At 34.7% G+C, this 20,136-nt stretch overlaps 1 protein-coding gene across 2 annotated transcripts in view; it reads right to left on the reverse strand.

Moving 5' to 3' along the window:
* The window catches only part of CACNA2D1 (calcium voltage-gated channel auxiliary subunit alpha2delta 1), a 358,692-nt gene that overhangs the window by 158,800 nt on the left and 179,756 nt on the right, over positions 1 to 20,136 (reverse strand). For both annotated transcript variants that reach the window (XM_059847448.1, XM_059847449.1), the window contains exon 5: positions 8,357 to 8,401. In XM_059847448.1, the coding sequence (XP_059703431.1) occupies positions 8,357 to 8,401 (45 nt within the window). The remainder of the gene's footprint in view (positions 1 to 8,356; positions 8,402 to 20,136) is intronic.

Here is a 20,136-nt window from a genome sequence, read left to right on the forward strand (position 1 = left end):
CAAAACCAAAATGCACTCTAGAGAATTTAGATTTTTCATAAATCACCCAATTAAATTTCAGACTAGGAACTGTTCTTCTCTTATTGGTATAAATTACCCTGTCTACCTTTTACTATCCCCACATCTGATTAAAGATCATATCCCTGGAGAACAAGAATTGTTAAATCACCATAATGCTTCATTGGGAATTATTTATAATACCAACTGAATGTGAACCTTAAATTAATTAGATTTTTTCATCTGATGCAGTTGTCTTTGCCATGCTTTGCTAAGCCATCAACTGATCCTGTTTCACAGTTCATTCTTATCTTCAGTCATTCTGGCTAGGTTAGATTTTGTACATCCTGCAGCAGAATATTTTGTTATTACTCCTTCTTCTTAATTTGTACCTTCTTCTGTGTCAATACCAGCATAATTACCAGCACAAACCTGCTTTGAGAAGAAGGCTGGACTACATGCCCTCCAGAAGCACTCCTAATCTATTTTTTCTCCACTAATGGGGCTTAAAATACTATATAAACATCACAATTCATGATCACAAAAGTTTAATGCAGCTTTTCACTAATTAAATGACAGCTGCATCTAGCCAAAGGCAGTAGGTAACACTAAACCATGCACTGACCTATGGACCACTGACTTTCCCTGCAGACTAAACACCATACCACAACTGAAGTAAGATCCCATAACACTGAGTAAGACTATTTATATGACTTTTTAAAATGTTAGTATGGTGAAACCCTAACAGTGTAATAATGCAGAAGAATATAATTCCCAGAAACTAAAGGAAGCTTAGTAAGAAAATCTGGCCAAGTAAAGAATCATATCAGAAGAAAGCCAATAAAAAAACAAAGAAAAAGAAAGTACAACCAAAAGGAAGAAGACACAGGTCAACCTGTAGATCTTGAAAGAGTTTTTAAAATGCCAGGAAATTAAAATACTTATGTAGAAGGTGAGCTGAAGTTTGAGTTCCAAGGTTTTTAGGTCTGGGCAATGTGATTTCCCACTAGATTAAAATTTATTTTCAATAAACACCATAAAGACAGCTGCCAAAATACCTTTAGCACCCTGTTTTACACACCAACACTAAAAACTCTGGAAGATTTCCACTCAATGATAATAGATATGATTGTCTCCTTCAGGAAGATTTCCACTCAATGATAATATATATGATTGCCTTTTCAAATCTGCTTTTTTTTCCCCCACCTATTCTCCAAAAATCAAAAGGGCCAGAACATGTTGAGAATGGCTTGGTGGAAGGGCCAGGGAATGTGATCTGGCCCTTTGCAGAATCCATCAGCTGGTTCAGAAATGCTCCTGTTTGCAGTCAGGGGCAGGGCAGGAACAGGACCTGCATTTCATCACCTCACTACACATAACATCACCACAGAGGACTCCATTTGAATATTAATCTGACTTGGAATTTCCAAAGCCTACCTCCACCTTGGATCAGATATGAAAACAAAAACTCCAGATTGAGTCATTTGTTTTGTTTTGTACAACTTACAAGTCTCAATGTGACCACACATTTCAAAGCAACACATCACAACACTCATACAACTCTGGGATCTGGCAATAAAGTGCTTGCTGAAAATCATTGCCTCAAATGCTATAAACATCCTGTGACAAGTTCAGCTTTTGGTCCTGTTTTTATTTACCAATAAACAATTACACTGCATTCACTGCAATTGCTGTCACTCATGCATTTGATATCAGTAGGAAATATCCTGAAGCAAGAAATCTTCAATTAAACTGATGAACCACCAGCTTTAGGGCTGAATTCTGATCTTTGATGTGGCATAAACTCAGCCTCCATGGGGAGACTTCAAGCACTGCTCTTTTGTGCAAATTTACCTTCAAGGTAGGACTCTCCACATTAAGAACAGTCTCATCTTTTTTAGGACACTGGCAACTACAGTTATCACTCTTGCCATTATTATTTCATAACTCTGCTTCACAGATAGGTAGGAGATAGCTTTGGGGCAGTCATTTATTTTATTATCATGTGTTTTTCATTTCAAGCTTGAACATATATTCATTTGGGAGAAGGGAAGACTTGCACAAATTTGAATAAAGGAATATAAACCTGACACCTACTTTTTTAATCATAATACTAGGAAAAAAAAAGGAAAGAAAAGAAAAAAAAAAAGTAAGAACCTCTGCTTCCTGTGGCAGTAGATCACTATAATTGCAATGGGAAGCTCAAAGGAATCCCTTTTTTCCCCTGTGGGCTGTACTCAAGCTTACCTGTAAGACCTTGGAATGGAAAGGCCTGAATGTTTCCCAGTGATACTTGGTACACTGGGAAAGGAACACATTCCCCTTTAAAAAATGAATAAAAATCTTGGTCCTAAAGCAGACAAAGTCAATCATGCCCTCACTATCAGTTCCAATGGTTTCCACTCTGTCAGATAACACAGGATTTCTGATGTGAGAGAGAAAGGAGTTCAGCAAGGACACTCAAATTTTCCTAAAAAATCTGGAGGAAAAAATACCATGAAATTACTAATATTAGTAAGTCCTCTTGTATATAAAGAATGAACAGATGAAAGTTGGAGAATGAACAACCTGAACATTCTCCAAGTTCAATGGAGAGCAACAGACCAAAGATAAAACCATAAAAATATGGTTTTCCTGCTTACTCACTCCTTCCCATATATGAAACATAAAATACTGTGCATTCTCTTGTAACAGAATTCATTTCTATAACAGAGCCTTCCCTACAGAAAGAAGTGTGTATTTTGGCCATAAATACTATTTTTATTATACACCACAATGCACAAGAAGCAACACTCTGGAGTACAAGTAAATTAAATACACTTAAAAAAAGACAAAATATGGATCTACCTTTTCATGGCAGTTCATTTTAAAACATGCTAATTCAAATTAAACTATTTCAACATATGTACCAAAATATGTTCTATGCTATCTGGAACACAGTAAGTTATAAAACCTATGAATATGTTGCATATTTCTAAAGAGATATGCTATGTGTACAACACCTACTTGTTGGCACCCTCTTGCAGGGGTGTGCAAATCACAAATACTATAGTGTTATCTAACTTGATTTTCCAATCTCTATGACATAGACTTTGCCCATTTACTCATCATAAATGAGAATAGCAGAAATTCTTTATGACTCATTTTACAAATTTCTTTGGTATTGAAGCAGTAAAAGACAAAGAGAAGATGAAAAGAAATACAACACATCATAGCTGTGACAGTAATGTCAAACCATATTGGTTGTCATGCAATTGGTTGAAAGCAGAGGGAATAAGAGACCTAAGGGAGATAAGGAAGTTAGCTGGTTACTCTTGCTGGGCTGCCTTATTGCAAAAGGAAACTACAACCTCTACAGCTTAGCCCTTAAGCTCATCCTAAATGATTTGAGACAGATTTCTTACTGGAAATGCCTGTCCTTCACTGTCTATGAAATCCTGGAATGTTAGGAGCTTTATCTCAGAAAAAACCTGATGCTCTGAAGTCCACCTTTAGCTAAATCCAGGTGGTAGGACATTGATTTGGTTATTTGCATGTTGGCATCCAGACACAGTGAAAGCACTGAGACACAACTACTCTTACACATGCAGATAAAAGGGAGCTTTATAAAGGTTTTATCTTGTCAGAATCAGGTTAAAATACATTGAAAAGCCAGAGAAAATCTGTATCAGTTGGATAAGAAGCAAAAGCAGTCCCTGTCCCAGCTTTCTCTGTAGTGTCAGGGCCAGTCATTACAATCAGTCTCAATTTTCTATCCAACAACTGGCAGCTGCTGGACTTGCAGAAATCTGGCATCACTCTCTCAGTCTCTAGAAGTCTTTTACTACCTTCCACCCTTGAGACTGGACAACAGAGTCCCCCATTTGCCCAACTCAGCTCCTGATCCTCTTCCAAGCTGACCATACTCAGCTGCCATCTCCCCCTCAAGGGCTCCACCTCACCCAACACAGAGCTCCTGAAACACTGGCCTACAGAGGACATTTTTATTTTCTGATGTCCAGCTATAAAACACAGAAATATCATACTTGTAGAAATTAAATTATTCTGCCATATTCAATGCATGTTATAAGTAGAAAAGGCAGGAAATTCCCAAATTCTTGTGGCTGGAGGGAGGCAAAAAAACTAAACAGCATTTCCCTGATCAAATCCATGGTAGGTTCAGACTTGTTTACAAGTAAACCTGGGATATTTCACTAATAGACTTCTTTTTACAGAATTAGTCATAGGCGGACACATAAACAGATGTTTCAACCTTGATACCATAATGCAGTAGAAAAGGCAGGATTTGGCTATAGGTAGAGACTCAATAAACTTCCAAAGCCACTGTCAATGCCTTTTAAATATCTAAGTCTCTTCTTGGGAAGAAGCAGACCCACAAAGAGCATGCCTTTCAGATAAACATTCTGGTCTCTGCTTACTTCTGCCCAATATTTATTCTTCACTTAATATTTAAAAATTAAAAAAAAAAAAGAAAAAGTTGAGGGGTGGAAATTGTTTTGTTTTCTAAAATGTTTGTTAAAACATACCTTTCTTTATTTTTCTGAAGAACTTACATTCAAAACCAATTATCCTTTCATATTTTTACCATAGTTTTCCATTTGATGTAGATGCAAATTTTATCAGTATTTATAAAGCCCCAACTTGATAGCTGTATTTATGTTGCAGTTTAAGCTCAAAATGAGCTAATGTTTCACAAATTATTCCAAAATAACAAGGCATCACTGAATTAGGAAAAATCCCTAAACCATATGGCACAGACAGCTTATTGTTTTAAAATATTTCTTCCTTCTTTATTATAAAGCAATAAACAAATGTATTTGTTTTAAAATCAACCATGGGAATGTTCTGGATTTTTCCCTCTGGTGGAACCCCCACATGGACTCCTAGTCACATTCTGAATTCACACTTTGTTCAGGTATTTACTCTCCAAAGGGACCCATAATTTTAGAGCCTCCAAGTTAGTTCAGTAAAAGAAAAGAAAACATGCTACTGTCACTTAGTGTGTGATCAATAATTGCACAAAGAGCACAGCTCTGTTAGCCATGACTGCAAGCCAGTGTGACACTGCATGAAGGCAGTGCCCAATAAATCACTTGTGCTAACTAGGGACACAACTCCTGCCAGGAGACACAACTGGCTGCCCCCAATTAATGCCCAGGGATTACAGGGAACTGGAGACTGCCAATGATGTGTGGCTGGTTTCATATAGACATTTCTTTATTTGTTTTACTTAGTTCTAACCATCAAATCATTAAAAAAATCATTTTGTTAGGCTGTTGTAGCGTGTCCAGGAACAAGTTTATAAAACAGCAACAAGAAATGAAACTAAAACATTTGGAAAAGGAGCAAGATGCAGAATAAATGAGAGAAACATTAGGAAAGGAATTCAGGATATATGAAAAATAAGCAATTGAGCATTTCAGTGTACAGTCAAGTTGTGGATTACTTGAATACAAGGAAACAGAAAAAAAATAGTTTTAGGAATAAACTAGACATGGAGTTATTGTAAATAAAATGGAAACCAAAATAAAGAAGAGGAAAGAATGGAGCAGTGAAGCAAAATTACTATCAATAAGGTGGGGGTACAAAGGACAAGATGAGAAAACAGGCAAAGCTATATGAAAACTAATGGGAAAGAGCAGCTTAATGTGGGACTAGTCAGCTGTCCAGTGAAAGCACTGCAGCATTTGTCCAAATCCAACAAGCTGTTGACACCTGCAAATTAAAGTGCACAAACAGGCTGCAATATATCAAACTGAAGGGGTTCTTGGGGAAAGGACAGTGAATGAAAACCTGAGAGATCTATACTATACTAAATTACAAGTTTGGCCATTATCTTCCTATAAGATATAAAAAATGGGATTATAATACCTCCTACCTTGTTGTGAGGATAAAACTCATTCATTATCATCAAGTGCTCACACATTACATGGAGCACTGGGGGGGAGGGGGAAATAAGCAAGCAGAATATAATAACTGCTGTAAGATAAAGAGTACAAAAGGTCTTTTACTGATTGATGGACTACAGGGTTACAAATTGATTGTTTTATTTGAGACACTGAGAAATCCAAAGGCCAGAGAATGATTGGCCTTCATGGGCTTCTCTATTTTTTTTTTTTTTAAGTACAAACAAGCCCAGTCATTAGACTGGAAAAGGCCAATATAGACAGCAGATGAAAAATGAGGGAAGGCTCTCCTGAATGTGGTATGGGAATGGGAAGAAGGAAAGGAAACTGTCCTGCAGCATATAAACATACACCAGAAACATACACAGAATTTAGGAGGACTGCTCTTTTGAAAAGGCTGTAACAGCCCAAGGATGAGTGGAGAAAAATAAAAACTAGCAGGCAAGACCTGGGAGATTGATTTCTTCTAATTCTTCAGCATCCAAAAGTTAAGATCTAAAAGGATCTGTTACAGGGACCTGGTTACAGAGAAACACACACCTAGAAATGATTCAGTTCAGATAACCTTAGACATCTGTCTCAAAACAAACTAAACAGCTCCCTAGGAATACTCACAGTGATTAGTTTAGATGTCTAATTTTAAAAAATTAATTTATGCTACTAAGTATTCTTGATTGTGCTCAAAGATAAACATAATATCATTTCCTGTGAATAAATGAAGGCTTACAGCACGGAAGAGGAAAAAAGTGTGGACTTGTTAGACACAGAAAGGAATGGATTGTAAACACAGTTTTACTAACCAGTGCTTCAGACACGACTTCATTAAAATTTCTGAATATTTAAAAAAAAAAGCTGTCTCAAGCATTTTTTTCAGTCAGGAGAAGGGAAGAATCTGTGGTGTTTACATACACAGTTGAGATCTAGATGAAGGTCTTCTCAAAAAAAAACCCACAATCAGATCACTGACCATTGTGTCTTTATCACATCTCAACAATAAACATTATTATAAACTTCATTCTAATTAATGTTCAGAAAGATATAAAAAAAAGGAATAAAACTGAAACAGAAATAATATAGTATACCTGGTCTAACAAACTTTGTTTGTTTTAGTGTGTGTGTGTGTGTGTGTGTGTGTACTTTTTTATTGAAGGAAAATAAATGTCCTGAAGAAAATAAAAAAAACAAAGACTAAACTCTGAAATAGTATTTCTTTTCCTGTCTTGCCTAACAGATTTGTATTTTGGTTGTAAAAGTAGCAATCTGAAGACCTTTCCCAGTACTAGTTGATCATAACAGATACACCACAGTTTTTACTTCATACCAAAATCTACAATTACTATCTAGTATACTGAGATTAAAAATCCAATATTTAAGCTTTGTGGTTTTTTTTCAGAGAAGGTTGGCACCTGCCATCCAGGGAATTTATTGAGAATAGAATAATACATTTCAAAATTAGGTTACTTCTAATGAATTTTACTTAAATCATGCAAACTTTAAAACTCAGGACAGTGGTTTGTGGTATCTGAAATGAAGTACTCATATTTCTATATAACCATATAAAATATTCTGCTTGACATGATCTATGTACCTTCTTTAATTGCCTTACAGCAGAAGCATCCATTAAAAAGTGATGCCATCAATCTCTAAAGTATACTTGATTAAAAAGTGCAAATGAAGCATGCTGGCAATTCTGATTAATACATTTACAACATTTTTCTATGGTCTTATAAATTAAATCTATAATGAAGACAAGCAGTTGTATTATCTCCAGTGAAGGTGAGGGCAGCTTATATTGTCTCCAGAACACATAAATATTTTTAATAGTTAATGGTACATAGGAGACTTCAACCTTTTTAAAGTATGAGTTTTAGTAAACCAGGAATTGAAGTATCATACATTTAGTCTAAATCTTGTGATTGGATTTTCAGTTTTCCCAAACCTTATTACAGTCACATAAATGATCACAATGTGAATGAAATAATTATTCACTAACATTTCATATCTTCTTCTTCTTCCTCCTCACGTAAAAGATTTATTGCAAAGAATACAGAACAACATCATCTGATCTTGGAAAATAAGACCAGAAAATGGTTCCTGCAGAATGAACTGAATTATTTACATTTATCATTTTGATTCTCCAATTCTATAATTATGATTTTATAACATTTCAAAAAGTGAATTATACTGCTGTCAGGATCTTCAATGTCCCAGCACATTTTCTGCATGACCAGTAATTCAAACTGTATGAAAGGAGACAGACTTGGAGAATTAAAACATAAAATATGGTCTGGCTCTTGAGGAAACTTTTAAAGCTGTTTTTTAGTTTCTTGATTTTTTTAGTTTCTTGCCTCTGCCCAATCTTTAAATGATAGTCTTAGAGTTTCCTTAATATTTTCATTCCCCTAATTTTCTGAGATTACAGGCAATGAAATTAAATGAAACATATTACTTACATCATTCTGATCGTCTTTTGCATTGTAATAGATTATATCATTATTCTGTAAGAGAAAGAAAAGTTATTATGTTAGTTTGAAAGTAGAGAATAAATCTATGTAGCAATAATCTCTACTATTGCAAGATACATTTTGAAGTAAACCACCAGTTCTTTATTTATTCTCTTTGAAACATGACAAACTCTGATCTTTGCTTGCTCTCTGTTGCATGCACAATTTCCCATGCTCATGCTTAACTTCATTCATTTAATGCTTCTTCTGTGGGAGGCTGCATAAGTCACTCAAAATACAGCTAGAAAAATACAGATAACATTGGAAAAACTCCAGAGCTCATAAAAGGCCTTCATGAGCTGTTTCTGTCACAGACATGTGACTTTCACTGGGCAATTAGGGGATTTATGCACCACGACATCCAGCAGGCAGCAGATACAGCTGGGCACGGGCTTTGCTAAGTGGGGTAAGTATTTGCTGTACACATGTTTATTGCTTTATTCACCTCCCACTGAGAAAATAAAATCTGTGAAAAGACATCACAGGAGAGTCTGGCTGTTGGAGTGTACAGCAGATCCTGGCAGCTCTGTGGAAACATTGTACCATGTAATTCAAGTACAGCATAGAAGGAGAAGATTGCTCGTTCCCATTCTAAAATCAGTCAGAAATTCTATTCAATGCTCACTTCTATAGCTTGCTGAAAACTGGGGCATGTCCTAAGGAATACAGGTTTTTGTGGGGTTGTTGGATTTTTTTTCATGTTTAGATATTACTGAACCATTAAAAAGCCTTGAAGATTTAGGGTCACTGGAGTAGCTTTCCACCAAATAAATTGCTGCAATGGGCCCGAACCTTTTTTGTATAAAAGAAATTAAAGTGCATTTCTGTATAAAATAGAGACAAGTATGAACAAAGTCTTTTTAATTATCTTTAGTGATTTTGAATAACTGAAGTAAAGGAGAAGTCATATTTCTTCATATTCAGCAGTGTGCTTAAAATAGGTGATTGCCGTTGACCTCCAAAAATTATCTTAATTTATTTTTTCAGTTCTGTTTATGGTAATACATTTTATGTATCTAAATTACAAAACGAAGAGTTTTCTTTTATAAATACCAACAGGAAAGAATGCTTTCAGTGATCATTTTTCAAGTGGATAAGCCAACAACAATTCTTACTTTCCCTAAAAAGGATGACGTATTACAAGGTAATGCAGTTCATCTTTACAAATGATCATTTTACTCACTCCATAAATAATGACATCATTTATTCTCCTTTGTGACCTTTTAGAAAGTCAAACATGAAATATATTACAGATGAGCTAAATGACATTTTGAGGTGAGTGCTATTAACATGAATTCATCCTTTTCCCTCAAAATGAACTTTTCCACTTTTCCATCAAGACATTCTTCTATCCATAGGTCAGTTGGCTGAGCATCTGTGTCTGGATATCAAAGCCAGACCTCAAGGCACTACAGACACAGGAGGAAATTCTTTTCATCATTAAAGACTGAAGCTAATTGCTTATTCACTTGATTGTTGTAAGGAAAAGACCACATAATGCTTGTGGAAGCCTTTGAGTAAGTCAGAAGAGGCAAAGGTTCTATTTTCTTTGGTTCCTCTTCACTTTGTAAATAGCTATGTACAAAATAACTGTTCTGTAAATAATGTGATTGGTTCAAAAGCCCCTCTGATTCTTTAGCAGGCAACATTTGAAGCTGCAAAGGATGCAACCACAAATATTAACACAAGTGCTTTCATCACATAGTAATCTGTTTAGTTAAAAAAAAAAAAAGAAAAAAAAAATTGCACATTTTGTTCACCACAGTGCTTTATGTCAGGTTGTACTAGAGCAGTTCCCCTGCAATCTCATCCCTAGAAGGTTTTGTCCAGGAAAAATGAGAGCAGGAAAAGCAATGCAGACATAATGAACTGGCTATATTGCTTTTGTTTACAGTTTCATAAAATACTATTTCTATTAGGCCCTCTCTTGTACTGACTCTCATCTAGACATGAGTTTATTTCCTGAGCCCCTCTCCACTGCTCTTGTTTATCCTGCTATCAAATCATTATTCTACAGGATTTTTAACACTGTCATCAACAGACACAACTCTGTTCATGTACTTAAACAAAATGATTCTTTATTTTCACTACTATATTTTCCTTGTCTTTTATATTTTTATTTCTTTGTTTAAAATTTTCAAAGCTGCCATAGCTTTACTATTTATCTCTACTGGACTGAACAGTATTTTTTTAGATCACCTTTTAGAATAACATTTCAGGAACATGATATATTTACAAGTTAATGAAAACAAACACTTCCTGCCCAAATGACTTAGATATTTTTTGTAAGGTTATTCATATCTTGTTGTCCATTACCCTGCCTGGAGATATTACCTATATAATGAATAAACTGACACTGACATTGGACATATCTCACTACTCTTAATATAGAAAATATGAGATACCCAGTGCTACAACACACTGAATGCTGTATGGTTCACAAATTAGATTCATGGATCACTCAGATCTTTAGAGGACAATTTTTCATCATTTAACCACTTCCAGTTGGCAAGAACAAATTGCTTTGTTGCTGGCTCTCAAGTGAGTAGTTTAGTTATTTATTAACTTCTTGACACAAAGAATTTGAATCTTCCCACTGCTGCACACTTTTGGCACCAAGTAATACTGGAAACTTGGTCAGCAAACTGAAGGTAGAATGTAAATATCCTAGATTTTTATTTTTGTTCTTTATCCAGTAATTCTGTGCAAAACAGGGAATAAAGACTCACTATTACTTCTGTTCACCAAAGAAGCGATTTGGTAAGGCAGTCCTGAAGCTGAAATTATAAAAGAATGACTTTGGAAGACCATATGCGTATAGGAAAAACTGTAGTGTAGTATCAATATATGATTTTATAGTTTTCACCATCTTTAATTCTCTTTTCAAGGCAAAAAAGTTTCAGCAACTGAGAAAGACATCAGGAAAGTCATATAAAAATTACATTTAGGACTATGTCATAAATGTTTTATTTTTGACTCTTACTATTTTATTTTCTTTCCTAATCTTAATTTTTCTTCCATGCTTTCATTGATAGCATTGTCTGCTGAAGTGAGATTATTCCACTGTCTTTAAATGGCTTTTTATTTCAAAAGTTCTCTGTTTTCCACCTCGGGGTATAAAACAATTCCAATGGGAAACATTACATATTGGGTATTATTAATAAATTCCTAAATTTCACCACACAAAATCTGAAGTTGATAGTCTCTCTAATTTCTGTGTCAAGAGAAGAAAAGCATGGGAAAACATTGGCTTTCAGAAAATCTGCAGACAAAATTCAAGCTCACACCAACACTAACTTACACTCATATTTTGCTTCTCTGCAGAGCAAGTTCACAGACAGTCTATTGATTCAACACGTAAATGCCAAGGATTACATCAATGAAGCTGTAGTTGGCTTTTCATCTCAGGAAACAATGCTATTTTCAATCTAGTTCTTCTAAGAACAACAAGGGATTACACTGCAACAAGACACATGGACTCTACAGAAAATTATGTGTCGCAAAAAATTGCAATAGTATATCCATGGCATTTTGCTGGTAGGAAATCTACATCCTCTTTTACAAAGTGCCAAAAAGAAATCTCCTGGTCATTGCTGTCATGTAGTGGTGTCTACAGGAACACCTCCTCTCCAAATCTTAGGCTAGAATTCCAAGAACTTTTCATGCAGTTTGGGCTCCACCAACCAGTCTAAAGATTCATTTTGAAGTCTTTCTCAACAGACATCCAATGCAGCCTGTTCAGAAATGCTGCTTTCACTGAAGCTGTGGTTAAAATGAAATAAAACCTCAGATCTATCTGGGGGCTTCCTAGAGACCCTACAGGACCCAGAGCCTGTGATGCAACCTAAAATGGTGTTAGACCTACAGAGGAGATGGCTTGAAATGTATTCTAGAACTTTATGAGACTCTATAATGAACTGCAAGAAAATAAATGGATTATATATTTAAAAAAAAGGGGCGGGAGGGAAGAGAAAAAGGTTTTCTGCAGCTTTTCTTATTGAAGAAATTAATATAATGTATTAATTTTGAAAGATATGACAGTTATCCTTTTTATCCTTAAAAGCTGTGTTTCCAGAATTGAAGGTAAAATGTTAAAGTAAAAAAATTACAGTTTTAGCAATTACATGACACTAGAAAATAATTAACTCCCTCAGAAAATAAAAGAGAAGAGCTTCAGTTAAAGGTTTCCACAACTCCAAGATTTTCTTCAGTAAACCCCTTGAAACAAACTTAAAATTATTGTAGCAGATTCTATTGCAAATACATATTACTGCATAATTATAAATACATTTTTAAAAATCTGAAATTACAGCCAAATATGTTTATTTGGATTTTGTTTTAAAACAGGATACTTCCCACAACTTCTAATTATTTTACCCAAGAAGTGCTGAAGCATCCAAAGTGAGTCAATGTAAAAAAGTTGCTCTATATTGCAGATAATCTGCAAAAAATAAGGATTCTTTTAGTTTGGAGGCAAGAAGTAGAGAAAGAAATCAAAACCAGGAAGAAACCAAACCATGCAGCAAATAAAAGTCTGATCTTGACTCTTCAGTTTAAAATAAGTTCTTAGAATTACAGATATAACTTTGGTGAACATTTTAAAATCAAAATAAAATCTCCCACACTTGGAAAAGATATTCACATTAGTGAAACAACTGGAAGTCCTTTTGTTTAGCATAAAGCAAAAAAATTATTAATAATACTGGTCCATTTCACTCTTTAGGCAGACCAAAGGAAATTAAAATTCACTCTTTAGGCAGACCAAAGGAAATTTTAGGCATTTAAAAAATGCCTAAAAATGCTAAAAAAGCATTTCATTACGTGTTGACAAAACATCCATTTTAATAAAAAAAAAAAAAAAAATTCCTTGTGTCCCCTTGGATAAAGAAGTGTATTAAAAAAGTTCCCTCTAATACCTTTGGGGTAATTAAGGTTTAAAGCCACCCTCACAAATTCTGTGAAAAATAATCCAGGCAGTTTTAGTTTAATCATTATTACAGTCTGACATGCAGTTTAAGGCACAATAGACTCCTCAGAAAAAAAAGCTAAATATGGCCTACCACACATAAAAAATTACATCTGTTTGTAAAGGGGATAATGTCAGGTAATAAAAGCTTGCAAACAGGGAAAAAAAAAGAAAGAAAGTCAACTAAAACTATCTCTTTTGTTATAGCTTTGTGATTTTACATAAGTGAAATGACATATAAAATAAGGAGCTTTGCTGCTAATAACTTCTTTCTTCCCTTCAGTATGTATATATAAAAAAATGATTTATCACTTGTCCTTAAAGTGAACAAAATTTCAGGCAATACAGTAAACCAGCTGCAATTATAATTACAGTGTATGCATGCCATTACAGTGCCTAAACATGGGCTGTAAGAAATTGGTTAGAACACACATTTAAAACATGAAAACTGGACATAGAATCAAGACATTTTTAAAATAAAATTAATAAAAAAAAACCATGTGAAATAATAATCTATCAAGTAATATGTCACAAAAATTTGGACAAATGAGTCACTTGGGTTGGACATTTTCCCCCCAAACTTGATTTGAGTAAATAACTGCTTTGTCAGAATATTAAATTTCATACACTAATTAAAACCTTCCAGGTCTGCACTATAATTTATGATAAGCCTTTTTCATCAGATTTGTGTAAAGGGCTTTTCTCAAGATTCCACTGAGACTAATAATTGAAATGAAAAGATGAAGGTGAAGATTACAGGAAATCACATAAAGGAGCATTAAAGGTGCTGCACACTCTTTCTTATAGCATATTCGTTCTTTTAAATGGTGAGAAAAATCTACTTTTTCAGCAATCATTTACAGGTAATTCCTTCACTGAAATTATCAATCCAGAATTATTCAAAATTTACCGACAGTTTTCATGAGGGGGTCACTTGACCATTCACAGATGCATCAGAGTGATAAAAAAATAATAATTTATCAATCACCTGCATGCTCAACAGCAGGACTAAAACATACAAGGCTCATTTAAAAAGATGTTAGATAAGTGCAATGCAAGACACTTACAGAATCCAGATAAAATACACTATGGGAAAGATATTCTTTCAAGCCCTTGACATGGATTCTGAGGATTTTTGATCTGAGATTGGATCCACAGATTGCAGCATTGATGGTGGTCAGATTTTAGGCATCTGAGTTAAAAACTGAGACCTTGAAAGAGTGCTTTGAAGTCTAAACTTGGGAGAGACCTTTGAAATATCTGAGATTCCACCAAAAATCTTCCAAGAATGTTCTCTAGGTATCTCACATGCCACACAGCCCAGGCTGGGCTCTGCCAGCCCAGCAGTGCTGTGAGCAGGGCAGGTCTCAGCTACTCTGTGAGCAAAGGTGGAGCTGTCACCCTTCAGCTCCTGGGTCCACTCCATGGCCTGACCTTCACAGGGACACATTTCCTTGTGCCCTTCTGCTCCCTGTGAAAATATCTGATTACGTGCTGAATTTAACCACACTTGATTTAATTTGTCTTGTGCAAATTATAATTAGTAAAGCTGAGTAAGAAGTTTTTTATATCATATTCAAATCTCAGGAGGAAACCCTTCTAGTTTTCACAGGACACAAGAAGTAGGGGTTTTTTGCTTTTTTTTTTTTTTTTCCTTTGCCTCAGTGTCCATATTATGCTACATTATACATTTACTTCTAAAAAAGGGAAGCAGCAAAGAGTATTAATGTTACCTGCATAACCACAAAAAGAAAAATAACAAACATTTAAAAGTGTATTAAGTCTTCAGATTTATAGAATTCATCACATATACTGTAAAAAACTTCTTTATGTCAAAAAAAAAAAAAATCCACAATTTCAAGATAATTTTCACTGCAAGAATAGCTTTTAGAAAGTGCCATTGGACTACTTAAGCTTCCAGGAAGATACTAAACTTCATGAAAAAAGTTAAGAATACATTTCAAGTACTAATTGCACTTTGACTGCAGAGTTAAAAGTCAAAAGTAGTTGAATGTGTGAGGTTAAATGTAATAGTGCCCAAAAGATGAGAAATAAAGTCAGATAAAAACAAATTCAAATCCAAATCTACAGAGATGTCTGTTCTTCTAAAAGAATACAGAATACTCCACCAAAACCTTCTGCATAAAGACATCCTCTGGCTCAATGGCCTGCAGTCAAACACCAATCTTTGTGGGACATGCAGATGATTGTTAATATAACAATGGAATTTTGGAAATTTGCCTACTGCTAAGTACAGTCTGTTTTTTTAATTAATTGCTTTTTATTTAGGGGACTTTTTAAATTTACATCAATTTTTTAGTGCAACTGGTAAACTAAGGAAATTAAATGTGGCAAACAATTAAGCATTTCTTTGGTTGCAAAGTATCAAAGGCCAAATACTTCATGGAGGAATGAAAAATTAGTGACTGAAAATTTAAAGTTGCAAAACCACTTTGATATTATTTTCTGGTATAGTTGCTTATATCACAGACTGACTTGTTTTAGTTAATCAAGCTGAAGAATTATTCTCAAGAATGGTATTTTGATCCATAGTAAAACCTAGGATTTTATGTACTTGCATGTGTGACAAATGACCAGGAAAGAAAATCATGAAGAGATACTCCTGGAGTTACCAAACTTAAAAAAACAGCTTTAAATTTAATTTAAAAAACCAGCTACATATATAAAGAGATAGAGATAACCATCCTCTCTAGTCTTCCTCCAGTGCTCTAAGTCAAAAACAAGGAAGACAGAGATAACACTGAGAAACAAAAGTATTTTAAGTCCATTTTAATTTTTGCAAATAAATTCTTCCAAAAGATCCAGGAAACTGCCAATTTTCTCATCACAATAGCTTCCTCAAAACATAAGCAAGTTCTTTTTATAAGGCAAAATGCAAGTGATTACAAAGCAGATTTCCAGGTGGGAAAATGAAATTAATTTTTTAGCAGCTAATTAACCTCTATATCACACTATCTGACCAGTTTAATTAAAGCAGCAAAGCATGTTTATTATAATTTATTCAGCATTACTTTCTTTAGTCGATGAAAGAATATAAAAATATAATAAAGTTTTAAAAAATTGTCTAAACTGGTTGCATGTTATTTAGATTGTAAATAGTGCAAAAAGTAGAATACAGGAGCCTAAATAAACAATTTTGAATAAAATTTCTTTGGATTCACAAGAAATTGGGATTCTGAATTCATATCTGTGTAGGTGCTGGGATGCAATGAACCACTTGCACTATCATAACCAAATACAGAAAATATGACAGTCCTTCTACTCCAACAAATCTTCAAAAGCCCTTGATAAAAACTATTTTCTACAAAGCAAGAGGCAAATATTTAGTAGAATTTGTCCCCCCCAAAACTATGTGTGTGCATTTGTTAGATTTTTTCTGTGTTCTATCCATTCACCTATCCAAATAAGACCAATTTTAGCAATGCTGCAATCTGTTGCTACAAAAAGGAATAAAATTTTAGGCCTGTGACACTACAATGGGGTAAAAACTCAAGGGTAGCTTCTTGGAGATCCATGACAGTGGCTGAAGTGTGTACACTTCAAGGCTCAGCTTCACAAAAACAAACAAACAAACAAAAAAATGCATCACAAGAAATACATCACACAAAGTCACTTTAACTAAATTCTAAGCAGTAATACACAAATAACAAAAATGTATTTTAAGACCCTTATTGGAGTAGTAAAATGCCAACATTTTGCATAGCTTTCCTTAAATTGCAACAGTAGAGAGCCTTACACAGCTTTTCATTCACACTTTTATCCACATGTAAAAACTAAAATATGAGAAGATATTAGGATACTTCTATGTGGTAATAAAATACTGTGTAACACAGGAAAAATTAATTTTCATATAGAAATTATGAAAGGATGATCCAAAATTTGGATCGCATTTTACAGTGCTGACACTGACTTGTAATTTTATTGATCTCTAATATTTTTTAAAGCATTGATTTCTTTCCCTGTCTGGATCAATCCTTCACTTAGTTTATTCAATCACTGAAAATGAGTCCTTAAACCCCAGAGAGTTATAACACACACAAAAACATCCCCAAAACAATTGCTATAACTCATCTTACACAATTTTCATGAAAATTAGGAAAAAACCTAAACAAATCTCTCCATTTCCTCCTAAATGTGACAAGTCCTATTACAAAAGGTAATAAAGTTCAAAACATGTCAGGCTATGTTTTCTTTTCAGATTGCTTTGGCTTACCCATGTAAAAAATGTCTGGCATATTGATTGTTAATTGTTTTAATGGGCCTCTTATAAAGACAAATCTTTCTTAAGAATTTAATCTAAATCATTCTTCCTCTGTCTCTGATGTCTTAAAAAGAAAGCAACTCCGGACAGCAGTTACCAAGTTCTAAGAATTACCCCAAGCTCACCTAATTAATAAAGAACAGAAGGAATCATAATTTAATTATTCATCTTTGGCAGCTGTTTTGTGCATGTCTTGCACTCAATCACTGCAATAAAGCAAAACTTCAGGAGCACACCTCATTTTAGAAGTAGCTCAGTAGCATGAGACAAGCCTGCAGCTGGAAAATATTCCTTTTGTTATTTATTATGAAATTATGAAGAGTTTTCTAGGTAATCACTACAAGAAAAAGGTTCATTAAAAAAAAATAGAAAAAAGTTATTTGTCTTCTTTATTATTGATGTTACGTTGGTATGCTGGAAGTCATGCAGAAGAGGAGTAGGATTTAAGAGTTCTATCAATATCTTGCTGTTATGATTCTCATTCTCCATTTTAACAACAGCACTAAATGAAAAGGGGTTTGTGTTTCCTCTCATGGATCACAGCAGGGGTTTTCATTCATCAAATATTTGATGCTTATGCCACAAACTGCAAAGAAATAGAGAGAAACCTTTGAAAACCAGACTGATGGCTGCTGGCTGTCAGTGGGATGGAGAGAACAGCAATCTTTCCTTGAGAACAGTCCTGGGCTTTACAACTCAGAGAAGGAATCTTCTAGTTATGATTTGCACATCCTTCCAGTTAAAAAGCTGCACACAATTCAAGAAATATTTTAAGTTTTATACAAATGAATCTTTTTCTAGGCAGAGACTTATTAAGTTTACAGTGTTTTATCATTCCCATCAGAGACTATGGTAACACATGTAAGTTTGGGCCCTTACACTGTATTGCTCACTTTCAAATTCTCATACAAATCAGCACTTTGAAATTCATCTCTTTCTTTAAAATTCAGGGTGGACAGACAGATATATCACAGAAGTGTGAAGATGTGAAGAAAGAGACAATGTGAGAAGTTTTGAACAAGCAAAATAGCTCTCTCTTGTTAAAATAAAAAATGATATGAATCAAGGTATTTGTTAAGAAAGACAGAAAAGTTCCTGCAAACCTAACCGAGGCTACTGAAAAAAGAGCTTGGCACTGGAAGATCACAGTAAAGAAGAGAGAATGAAGTAAATTGCAAAGTATGTATTAAACTAATTTTAGCTTGAAGAAATCCATCATTTTGTCCCCTGAAATTTATGCTGTGTTGCTTGGGACTATCTCAGCTCAGCTCTCCAGAGCACCATTACAAAGTACTACAGAAACGTGAGCTGAGATTGCAGAAAGCACAAGAGGGAGAAACTACAAATGTTTAAAAAGGGATATGGGGAACTTAGGCTGATGGGGAAAGAAGAAGGAAAGTTGCAAAGTGTCTTGCCAAGGATGATGCCATGTGCACACCCACAGAAGACAAAGCTATGAAAACTGGGGAGAAGAGCAGAGACTATTACAGCAAAGCAGTCATTCCAAACTGTTCCCATCAATGACCTCTTTGAAAACAGCCAAAACTTCCTGGGCCTCTTTCCCCTCCCTTCCCTCCTGTTCCCCCTTCTCATTTTACAAAGTTTATGTACAAACTTTGCAATCCACCTTGCTAGAGATTGTTTTCTTTTGGTTCCACTTTAGGAAGTTTACAGAACCTGATGGGCTGATAACTCTTACAGCTCCAGAAAACTAAATGATCAGAAAGCACCCTAAATTAGCCACCCTTTGCCTAGAAAAGTCCTCCAAAACTATTTCAGCAGGTGATGTACTATAAATACCTCTAAACACTTGTGCAATGACCTGGCACTTTTATCAGCCCTATGCTGAAGCCCACTATCCTGATGAGAGCAGCACAGGCTGTGTTTTATCTGGATACAGTGAACTGAAAATCACAGACATAGGTAAACCATGGGTTCCTGCACAGAGTGAGCTTTAGCCAACTGTACAAACTGACCCCAAGGGCCAGAACTTCTTTTCTGCAGTAAGCCACAAAGGCATTGTTCACACTGAATATAAAATATTCCTGGGGTTTAAAACATGAAAGAAGTAACATTTCAAAAGTATGGGCACATACTGGTTAAAAAATCTGAGATACTCAAAGTATCTGAGCCCAGAGTTAGTCCTTTGCAGACCTCCAAACAAGAGACTCAGCTAAAAGTGTGTTCCTGTTGATAGACATAAATACTCAAACACTATTAGATGATCTCTTTGAGCATTTATGCATGTTTACATATATAAATACATTTGTAAGTATAAACACAGAGGAAAATTTACACAATTGATATCTGCATATAAATAACTCCCACCCATTTAAGTAGGCCCAGAACAATCTTAAAATTTGTCTGATTCTCAAAATATCATCTAAATATTGTTTATGAACACTGAGCAATAGGGAAAAGCATATCTAATATCTCAGAAATCTGTAGGTTTTAATTCATTATCTTCAAGCAATAAAGAAG

The sequence above is a fragment of the Haemorhous mexicanus genome, chromosome 5 (assembly GCF_027477595.1).
Source record: "Haemorhous mexicanus isolate bHaeMex1 chromosome 5, bHaeMex1.pri, whole genome shotgun sequence".
Taxonomy (NCBI): domain Eukaryota; kingdom Metazoa; phylum Chordata; class Aves; order Passeriformes; family Fringillidae; genus Haemorhous; species Haemorhous mexicanus.